This window comes from Pholcus phalangioides, unplaced genomic scaffold (genome assembly GCF_987345545.1).
Source record: "Pholcus phalangioides strain wild (caught in Gottingen) unplaced genomic scaffold, Ppha-v1.0 ptg000009l_1, whole genome shotgun sequence".
Lineage (NCBI taxonomy): Eukaryota > Metazoa > Arthropoda > Arachnida > Araneae > Pholcidae > Pholcus > Pholcus phalangioides.
This window is the reverse complement of record NW_028301602.1, coordinates 22,323,273-22,333,517: the sequence shown is the minus strand read 5'-3', so window position 1 is coordinate 22,333,517 and position 10,245 is coordinate 22,323,273. Positions and strand designations below refer to the sequence as shown.

Here is a 10,245-nt window from a genome sequence, read left to right as displayed (position 1 = left end):
AATAAACATCTGAAATAATAAATATCTTCACAACATCCAGTCTTCCGTATATCTTGTATTAACAAGTGGAGAGCGACATTCATGTCATATATATAGCCCTCTGGTGGCTCGTCGTCAATGAGCTATTAGCTGATCGGTTTCACCGTCCATTGCACGGTTCCGTTCGGCATATATACGCTCTAGCGAAGGAAAATCTCTATCTCCTCTGTAGCTTAGTGGTCAGAGCACTCGTCCGGCAATCGAGGGACCCGGGTTCGACTCCCGGTGGAGGCAGAGATGAGTTTTTTCCTTCCTTAAAAAATAAACATCTGAAATAATAAATATCTTCACAACATCCAGTCTTCCGTATATCTTGAGCGACATTCATGTCAAATAAAAGTAGACATCAAGTTTCCTTATGCTCGCCTAGGTACTTCGAACGAAAGAAAAAACTTTTACTGTGCTATTTTGAGCACAGTAAAAATTTTTTGTCCTATAATTTTCGATTTAAACTTCGCGCATCTATTTTTGTTTTTTTAACTCAAAATAGAACTTGTGCTGTCATCTATCAAATTTTTGAAGATCTACAAAAATCTCTATTATTTTGACTTGTCGCTAGATGACAGCACGCATTCTACATCTCTAAAGTTTAACGGTTTTTTTTTATGACATACTGGACAGGTTTTAGTCGTGATCAACAGATGGCAACAAAAGTCTGAAAGTTATTCAACTATCTGATGGTCTGGTAATTCAAGGATGTTTGCTCAAATTAAAACTTTAAAGTACTATATTCATATGTTTTCGAATCATATCAGAGAGTGTCGTGATTTGAAGACCTAATTTTATATCATTTCAAATGTTTTTAATGATTGACCATATCGTAGGAACACGGGACAAAATGATGATACACGACTTGGGTCAAACAACAAATTCAAGCAAAACTTTAAACTAAACATTCTCAACACATTTTAAAGAAGAGTTTTTACACTGAAATGATGAGTAAATTGAACTCCATGAAATGAATATTTTTTTTTACTCTGATAACACGGGATGCATGGTCAAGACAATCGTTCTAGTCGTCTAAATCGCTGCCAAAAAACTACTACTACTAATGACGTTGAATCCCGTAACCGTGACTGTGGAAACGGCGGTTATCATTTTGTAAACAAAAGTGATCGAGTTTAATTTCAGGGTAATTGCTTAACGAGATCGATAATCTGACAGAAGAAATGGAGATCGGAACTGGAGATAAAGCTTTAGACGGCAAAGTCAAGGAATGGTTGGACTGGGACAAGAACGAGAAGTCGCTGGCGGCGATTAAAGACCTCGTCGCCGAGAAGGACATCGACCAGTTGGAAAAACTTCTCCTCAAGAGGCTGACGTTCGGCACCGCGGGCCTGCGCGGGGCCATGGGTCCCGGGTACGCCGCCATGAACGACCTGGTCATCATCCAGACGTCCCAGGGCCTCGCTTCCTACATCCTCGCGAACGAAACCGACGCCAAGAAGAGGGGTGTGGTCATCGGCTTCGACGGCCGCCACAACAGCGAGAAGTTCGCCAAACTGTCCGCCACGGCTTTCCTGCAGAAAGACATACCCGTGTATCTTTTCTCGAAGATGACGCCGACGCCTTTCGTGCCGTTCGCGGTGTTGAAGACGCGCTGCGTCGCTGGCGTGATGGTGACGGCTTCCCATAATCCCAAGGAAGACAACGGCTACAAGGTGTACTGGAGCAACGGGGCGCAGATCATCTCCCCTCATGACAAAGGTATACAGAAAGCAATAATCCAGAACCTGGAGCCGTGGCCCCACGCGTGGGATGCCAGTTTCTACACGGCCACCTCGCTCTGCGTCGACCCGTTGCAAAATGTTGAAGCGCTCTTCTATGACAGCATGAGCGATAACATCTTCGACAGGGAGACCAATATCCGTTGTCCCATAACTTTCACATTCACCGCCATGCATGGCGTTTCTCATAGGTACATGTTGAAGGCTTTCAAAGTTTGCGGTTTCCAGCATTACGTTCCGGTCGAAGAACAGATGGAACCCGATCCAGATTTTCCGACAGTGAAGTTTCCCAACCCAGAGGAAGGGAAATGTGCCTTGGAGCTGTCCATGAAGACGGCGGATGCCAATGACAGCCCGATAATCTTGGCGAATGATCCCGATGCTGACCGTTTAGCGGTCGCCGAGAAACTTCCTAGTGGGGAATGGAAAGTTTTCACCGGCAATGAGACTGGGGCCCTGTTAGGATGGTGGCTGTGGTTCTGCTACAGACACAGGAATCCCAAGACACCTGCTTCGAACGTCTACATGATATGTAGCACAGTTTCATCTAAGATTTTGCAGTCCATCGCCGAGAAGGAAGGCTTCAACTTCATTGAGACGCTGACCGGTTTCAAGTGGATGGGAAACAAGTCTCACGAACTGATCCAGAATGGCAAAACGGTTTTGCTCGCTTACGAGGAAGCCATAGGTTACATGTGTGGGTCTACTGTTCTGGATAAGGATGGGGTTAGTGCTGCGATGCAGCTCGCTCAGTTGGCGGCTTATGTGCAGGCCCAGGGCTTGAGCCTCTACCAGCAGCTCCGGAAAATATACAACATGTATGGCTATCACGTTTGTAATACCTCGTATTACATATGCAGCGACCAAGAGGTTATCCGTAAGATGTTTGACAGGCTGCGGAACTTTGGGAGGGAAACCTCATACCCAGTCACTCTGGGTAAATATAAAATCAAGGGTGTGCGAGACCTCACGAAGGGCTACGACAGCTTACAGGAAGACGGTAAAGCTATCCTACCGTCGAGCAGTTCTAGTCAGATGATAACGTTCTATTTTGAGAACGGTTGCGTCGCTACTCTGCGGACCAGTGGTACCGAGCCCAAAGTCAAGTACTATACTGAGCTGCGTCGCCACAACACTCCCGAAGACGAATGGCCGAATATTGAAGCAGAGCTCAGAGATATAGTGGCGCTGATCATTGAAGAGTGGATGGAACCGCAGAAGAATGGCCTCATCCCAAGAACTGATTAATTGCAGTGTTTTTTTTTGCGATTGAACATTTCTTTCAGTGTTGTTAGTTGATATACATATATTTCTTTCTTTAATTTTCTGTGTGTCTGCTCCCTCTATCCCCGTTATTATTATTTTTATAATCTGCAGCTCAAGTTTTTTTTTTCTTTGTAGCTCGAAACGAGTCTTAGGTGTAATTTTTCAGGTGGATCTTTTTGACACATTTTACTCTGTTGCTAAAATGATTTCCTTGGGTCATCTTAAGTAATTCTATCAGGGATTATTTTGGTATCTCTTGTAAACTAATTGAACAGCTCCATTTGCAAGGTGCGATTGTAGAGTTCTTGCATTGCTGATCCTCACGAAGAAGTATAGGAGTTGAGAAAAGTTAACGCCTCAGTGCATGGTTTAGTTTCTTGTCACTGGTTCTGCATGCTGTGTTCGTAAAATGGGAAAACAAATAATGGAAATATTGAGAGAGAACTTGAGAGTCCAGGGCAGTTGCTCCCCCCCCCCCACTAGTTTTGACTTTACATATTTTATGTTTCCTTTAACTAGTTCAAGCCTCAGAAAATGTCTAAAGCAGCGTTGCCAGCCAAATTTAGTAGGAGCCAAGCATGGAAGAAAGACAGTGTCCTGAATAATTTTTTCCCTCTAGGGGACTTGATGGACCCTTTCCCATATTGGAAGACAGCTTATTATGAAATCAGAAAATCTTGATCCACCCCAAGACCAGAGGTCTTCAACCTTCTTCTAGTCACGAGCACTCCCTGTAACAGTCATCAAAAGAAGAGTATCCTTTTCGGCAAATTTGACTAACGGATGCATGAAATCAGGATAATTTCAATCCTAGAACAAAATTAGTTCAAGGAATTTAATTGGAACGTTAATCAAGTGCTCGCTATCATGAAATTGGACACTGGCATTGAGCACTCTGCGTGCTTCATGGAGCACCGTGTTGAAGATGCCTGCCCTAGACTGGATTCAGCAATCACATGGACAGAATTTTGGGTGCCAATACTGGTTTTCTAGTTGCGTGGCGAGCCCTGGTCCTTCAGAAATGGTTGCGAAAGCTTCCATTAATGTTTTCCTCAAGTGCTATGACAACTAAGAAAATTCACATTGGTACCATTTTTTTTATTTCTTTCAAATTTCAATCAATTTTGACAAATAAACCAGTGTGTATGGTAGCCCGAGTGAAATGTTTGTCTTTCACTATGAAGTTTACTATCAAAGTCCACGGGTTTTTATCTGGGCACATCAGAAACAAGTTCTTTACCTACCAAGCCTGAGGCGACCATCGATAGATGCCACCTTCATTTCTCATCCAAACTCCACTGGTTGGAAATTACTGTATGGCGATATAAGACTGGAGTTGGTGTTTGGTAAAATAGTGTATAACATGTTAGTGGGTGTTAACCAAGGGGGTTCCTTGAGCTTGGATAAGAGAAATCAATTAGATTTTTATTTTTACATTCTGTTGAATGTGATTTGCTAAAAAAATGTGTCACCTTTATCTTTGAATGACGCAAAATTTTCTGACTTCAGGACAGTGTCTTTTATTATAAGAAAAGAAATTAAAGTCGTGGGAAAAGTCGAAAAACATTATTTACTACAGTTTTTCTTCAGGTTAAAATTATTCTTGGTGCCTGAAAATTTTTTAGATTTATCAAGTGTTTATACAACATATTTTACCCTAGTGTACGTGCATGCAGAAAACTAAAGCTCACAGTTTGGAAGGCATTTCATCTCTGCCGCTTGTGATTCTCTATAGGGCCATTGTTTATCTTGAACGGATTCGCTGTAATTTCCGATTTTTTGCAAACTGCCGTTTTCATTTTTTGTAGGTGTAAAGAGTTTGGAACGGGACCTACAGGAGTTTAATTTATCCCACAAACCAACAAGCGGTACTGCATCTAATTCTTTACTTGCCTTTTCACCACAGTTGCAATCATTTTCCACAACGTGTAATGATAACCTCTCTTTTACAGACAAAAATAAAAATTTGTCCATAATATAAGGGGGATGACCATTAGTCGGGGAATTTGAAATGTGTATTATTGTTGTATAAGGGAAATATTACAGTAAAAGAGAGTTGGTTGATAAGTGGGGGGTTAACTGTAAATCAAATTACCACAGGGATTTTATTATGGTTAAACACTGCCAAAAGACATGCATATCCAGGGCAATGTGTCAGGATAGGTGAGTAATTGTAGGCTCTCTCTGTCCTGCATTTTATTGGACAGATCAATTTTACTTTTACAGTACTACTTCGGATCTGTGCCTGATGGACTCGCCGTAGCACCTTATAACACAGTAACGGGACATGGAACTATCAATTTGGATAGCTAATGGGTGGCCAGCTAGTCCTTTCAGTGCAGGATAGAGCACTGCCAGAATATCACTTTCTTCCGAGCCTCATGATACTGTTCAAACTGCCCCATCACCAACTAGCCTTTAATCAGTGGCAGAAATGCTGGCATTCTCTTAGTACCGTTACTAAATGTTCAAAAGACAAATCTTTACGATAAGTTAAACATTGTAGTGAAAGCTTTGTAATGTCAGCCCAAGAACTTTTTGATTGCATCAAACATGCAATAATAGCATATGAAATACTTGAATTTTCGGCGGTGGGAAGTGTAAAAGTTCAATATCATGAATCTCTCGTTATACCTTTAGTTAAGGATTCTTGGGAATGAATGTGCCACTCTAGTTCAAGTAAAATAATTTCATGTTTTATTTGCAAAGTAAAATACGGTTGCTACTCTTGCATCAGTGAAATAGAGTAATCATTAAATGAACACAGCTCATGCCTTTTGAGCAGAACTCGATAAATCTCAGTCAACTAAGAAATTAGTAGTGACGCCTAAAATTTTCTGTGTGTAGTTATTAAATTTTGGATTCTGAGGGCAGTACAAGATTTTTGGAATTTATATTAGTGTATTTATCATCAATATCGAGAGTCATAACTGCGCCGTAGAAAATCACACATGAGGAAACATTTATCTGTTCTTTGTGAGAAAAAATGTTTGGTGCCTAGATATTTTTGTGATTTGTCAAGCCTGGTTCTTGACCCGCTTGTAATCGTTGCCAGAGTGTCTTGAATACCATGAACATTCCATTCTTTCTTACATGCCCAATATAGATTCATTCCTTGGAGTCCAAAAACATTCCTATCCGTCATGTGTTTGGTGGCCAAAAAAACATACATGCGCCCAGATATGCAAAATTTAAGATATGTTTTGAAAGTAGCTGCTCGCTCGCAATAGGCCTACCTGTTTTTTTTTAAGCAGCAGAGAATTTGTGTTGTTTCAATTTTCCACCTGATGTGTACAAATATGAAAGTGTCATATTTTATTATTATTTAGTTTGATGCCAATCGATATCATTCTTGAAAGAATTGTTGTGATGGTGTGTTTCACTTATTATATAAATAAGATGCTTTATCAAATGTTGATAATTGCTTTGTGAGAGCCGATTGATGTGCGTAATATGATATATATATATGTGTGTGCGAAATGTGTCTGTAATTTTCATGCGAAATAACACAGTATGTTGTCCATCTTATATCGTTTGCATTCTTTTAATCTGAATTAGTGTTGCTATTATTATTCTTCAAGTTTGAGATAATTTGCATTCTGTTGCAGAGACAAAAGAGAATCGACCGATCAACCTAGTGGTACTGATAATTATCTGATGATGAAGGTGGACTATTAGATGTTGTCACTTTTAAACAATGAAATTACTCCCATATGTAGCAGGCAGAAATTTCATTCAGGGACTAGTGATAAAACAATAGATTTGGCCATCTTTTTCCAGTCATTTTCTCACATTTCGGGGTGGGGAACTGGACCCCCAAGGTCCCCCCTCGTTACTACCTTGATTTGTGGAAGTGGGGGGATGAGCTATGCTGTTGGGGATTTATGGGAAATTCATAAAAAATTCACTGCCACTGCAATTCAACAGAAAAATCACTGACAAAAGTTTGTCACGAATGAGTGACCAAATTAAGTTGGTTGCATTGATCAATAATAGGCTTTTCCCTGAATATTTCACAACTTCTCTCTAAATAAAAGTTTTTATGGGTTAATTATTTTTTATTGAATATTGAGCAGTAAATTATGAAGTACCGTCGATCCAGCTTGATACCTTTTTCCTATTCAGTGCCGTCTTAACGCATGGGCTCATCTGGGCCTCAAGAGCAGTTGAATTTTTTGAGAATTTTCCAGGTAAGACCTCAAAAAAATCACTTGGCCAGGGTCCAATGTCCAAGACGGGCCTGATCCTATGAGAAAACTCCTTAATTCGTTTCAGATAATGCCAATATATTATAGAAATTTACTAAAGGCTATATGAACTGCTTTAAAATTGGGTAACTGACTTCCATTTTCCTGATTTACAGGAAAATGAGTTACTGAAGAGAGATCCTTGTATTTTACATTGTATTTGTACACATCCAACACCAGCTTTAGTCTATTAAAACTTGTTGACACAACCCACTCGAGTTTGTAGGTGTCCCCATCCGTTTGTGTTTTGGTCAGCTCATTTCTGTCAGATACATATGGATGGAAAGATAATCTCAGTTTAAGACCAGAATGGCAGACTCTAAGCTAAGAGTTGCACTGAAACAGCGGGTGAAAAAACACAGGCTCCTTTCTTTTTCTTAATCAAATGCATTCTCTATTAGCTAAATCTTGTGCACGAATTGAAAAGACAGAAGTGGAGGTACAAGTGGAAAAATATTCCAAGGCGAACATGAGTTAATCAGGCTTGAATGGCAGTAATAATAATTTTGATGATGATTGCCATTGAAATTCAGCTCACGAAGAGGCTATTGTATGTAAGTGCAAGCATCCATATCAACAAAAATGTTCATTAGCCGAGGCAGAAAAATCACAAAAAATCTTTTGTTAGCCAAAAAGTTCATAAACAAAGGCATTCAATAGCCAAGGTATCACTGTAATCAGTGATATACCTCTCTGTATGCATATTTCTCTTCTGGGTTTATTGTTTCCAGAGTTGGAGGGGGAACCTTCTTGAAGAAAGATGTGCCACGAAAGCTTGTTCACATGTGTAAATATTGTGCATTGGGAGTTCTAAAACCTACTTGACTTTTTTTCTTCATAAGGGGTCGTTCAAGTATTGCGTCAGCAAATTTTAAACCATTTTTTACCCTTGTCAGCAAAATTTCGTCAGCACTGCCCCCACCTCCTAACACATATTGGTAGGATCAGAAACGTACCTGAGGGAAGCATAGAGGGCTTGTGAGCCTCCCCCCAAATGAATAAAAAAATATTTTTTAATGTAAAAAACTTTTAAAAAAAAATTAAAATTTCGAAAGAAAATTCTTTTATATGTCATTATAATCAATTTCTGTTAATTTCAATGCTATTCAAAGAGTAAGAACTCAAAATTTGTCTTTCAAAAATTCATTGCAACCCACCCTTTCAGCCATATATGGTAAACCCTTGACCCGCAGACCAAATGTGGCCGTAAAGGTTTTTTGATGTGGCTTGTCCTCCTCAAACCCAATTTCATAACAATGAACTAAGCGCTACATTTACAAATCACTTAAGTAACCAGCGACACAGTTCCAGAACACTTAAACAATCTGTGGCACATTTAGAGATCCCTTGAGTGGCATGTGGCACAATTTTAGAGCACTTAAGCATCCCCCCAGTGCGGTTTTACATCACTCAAGTTACCCATGGGACATTCCCAGATTATTTTGAGTGATCTTAAATACATACATAATTACAGATTACTTGAGTGATGCATTGCACAGTTCTCGTTCACTTAAGTGGCCCAGACATTTCCTGAGCACTGGAAGGATCCGTGAAACATTTAGATATCGCTGAAGTGGCTCTATAAGGTATTTATCATTAGGGAGAATGTTAGTATAGGTGCCCACAAACTAGTGAAAGAGTTTTCTTGTTTTTGGCGCACCGAGTAAGATTCCATTAAGAATATTTTATATTTTTATAAACGGTGGTTGATGACATAAGCATCATCCAACCTCCCCCCACCCCAATCAACAAATTGGAAATCTCCTATCCTGATGCTGACATAATACTTGAATGATCCCTAACGAAAGAAATGGAGAGCAGTCATTGGTGAAAATTCTTGAAGTGGGTTTTAAACCCAATTTTTCTATTTCCCTATGTGAACAGGGCTTTATAAGTCAGATCAGTGGAAATAGGCATACTGGTTAAAGGCCAAATTTTGGGGTTGTTAAGTATTTATTCAGAGACGGTAACTCTCTCCTGTATATAATCAACATGATTTTTGCACTTACTGACAGCAGAAAATCCTTAATATCACATTAAAATAAACAAAACAGAGATCGACTAAGGGAAACCCTCCAGATCTGTGTGTCAGGTAAGTCATTCGTCTTCATGGGACTGAATTATTTCCCCCCCGTATATTCTATAAACGGTCCAGTCATTTTAACAAAAGTGTTTATTTTATAATGGCTTTTTATAGGCTGGAGATATTGATAGCCTATTACGAATAATATATCACTGAATCCAAGGGCAGTATTATTGGGGACCAAGTTTTCATTACAAAATTTCGAAACTAATTTCAAAATATTGTATCAAAAATGTTGCAAATCCAAATATCGATAAAACATCTTCAATAGTTTCAACTCAGTTGGTCCACTTATAAAAATGCCTATGGTTGAATCTTGTATTGAATGGGAAGAGAAGTTGTGGTGTCACTCAACCTTTTCCATGCACCCACCTGACACATGACGTCAGTATGAAAAAAAAAAGGAAAAAGAACAGTTTTCCTGCTCATTCTCTTCAATTTGTCACTCGCTCGTCCTGATATTTTGCCTCTAACCATGTGACACAGATGTGTTAACTGTAAATTAATGCAAAATAGTTATTCAAGTGTATAGTTATTCAGTGTCAGAAACCATCTTTTTATCATCACACCACACCTAGCTGCAGTGACAACCTGTGTCTACAGCCATCACAATAAAGCCAAAGGTACAAGCTTTTAGCAACTACTATATCAACTTTGTCTCATTTTTTAATTGCAACTTATTTACTGAAAACTAAGGCAGGTAAATCATAAGGTTTTATTTTTGCTTCCAAGCTCTTGTGCAATCGCCCCTCCCCACCTTCCCATCGTCTCGCTCTTTGGATTCAAGCCTGTCCTCGTGTAACCATCAATTGGAAAAAACCTTCGTTTTTATTTCCCATCAACCAAGACATACATATAAGATTCACAATGAGAAGGTGACCAG

At 39.5% G+C, this 10,245-nt stretch overlaps 1 protein-coding gene across 1 annotated transcript; it reads left to right on the top strand.

The window, feature by feature from the left end:
• The first annotated feature begins 1,117 nt into the window (after positions 1 to 1,117).
• Positions 1,118 to 6,560, top strand: Pgm2a (phosphoglucomutase 2). Its single transcript, XM_089235782.1, has one exon. The coding sequence runs from the start codon at positions 1,209 to 1,211 to the stop codon at positions 3,012 to 3,014; it is 1,806 nt and encodes a 601-aa protein (XP_089091908.1). The 5' UTR covers positions 1,118 to 1,208; the 3' UTR covers positions 3,015 to 6,560.
• The last annotated feature ends 3,685 nt before the right edge of the window (positions 6,561 to 10,245 follow it).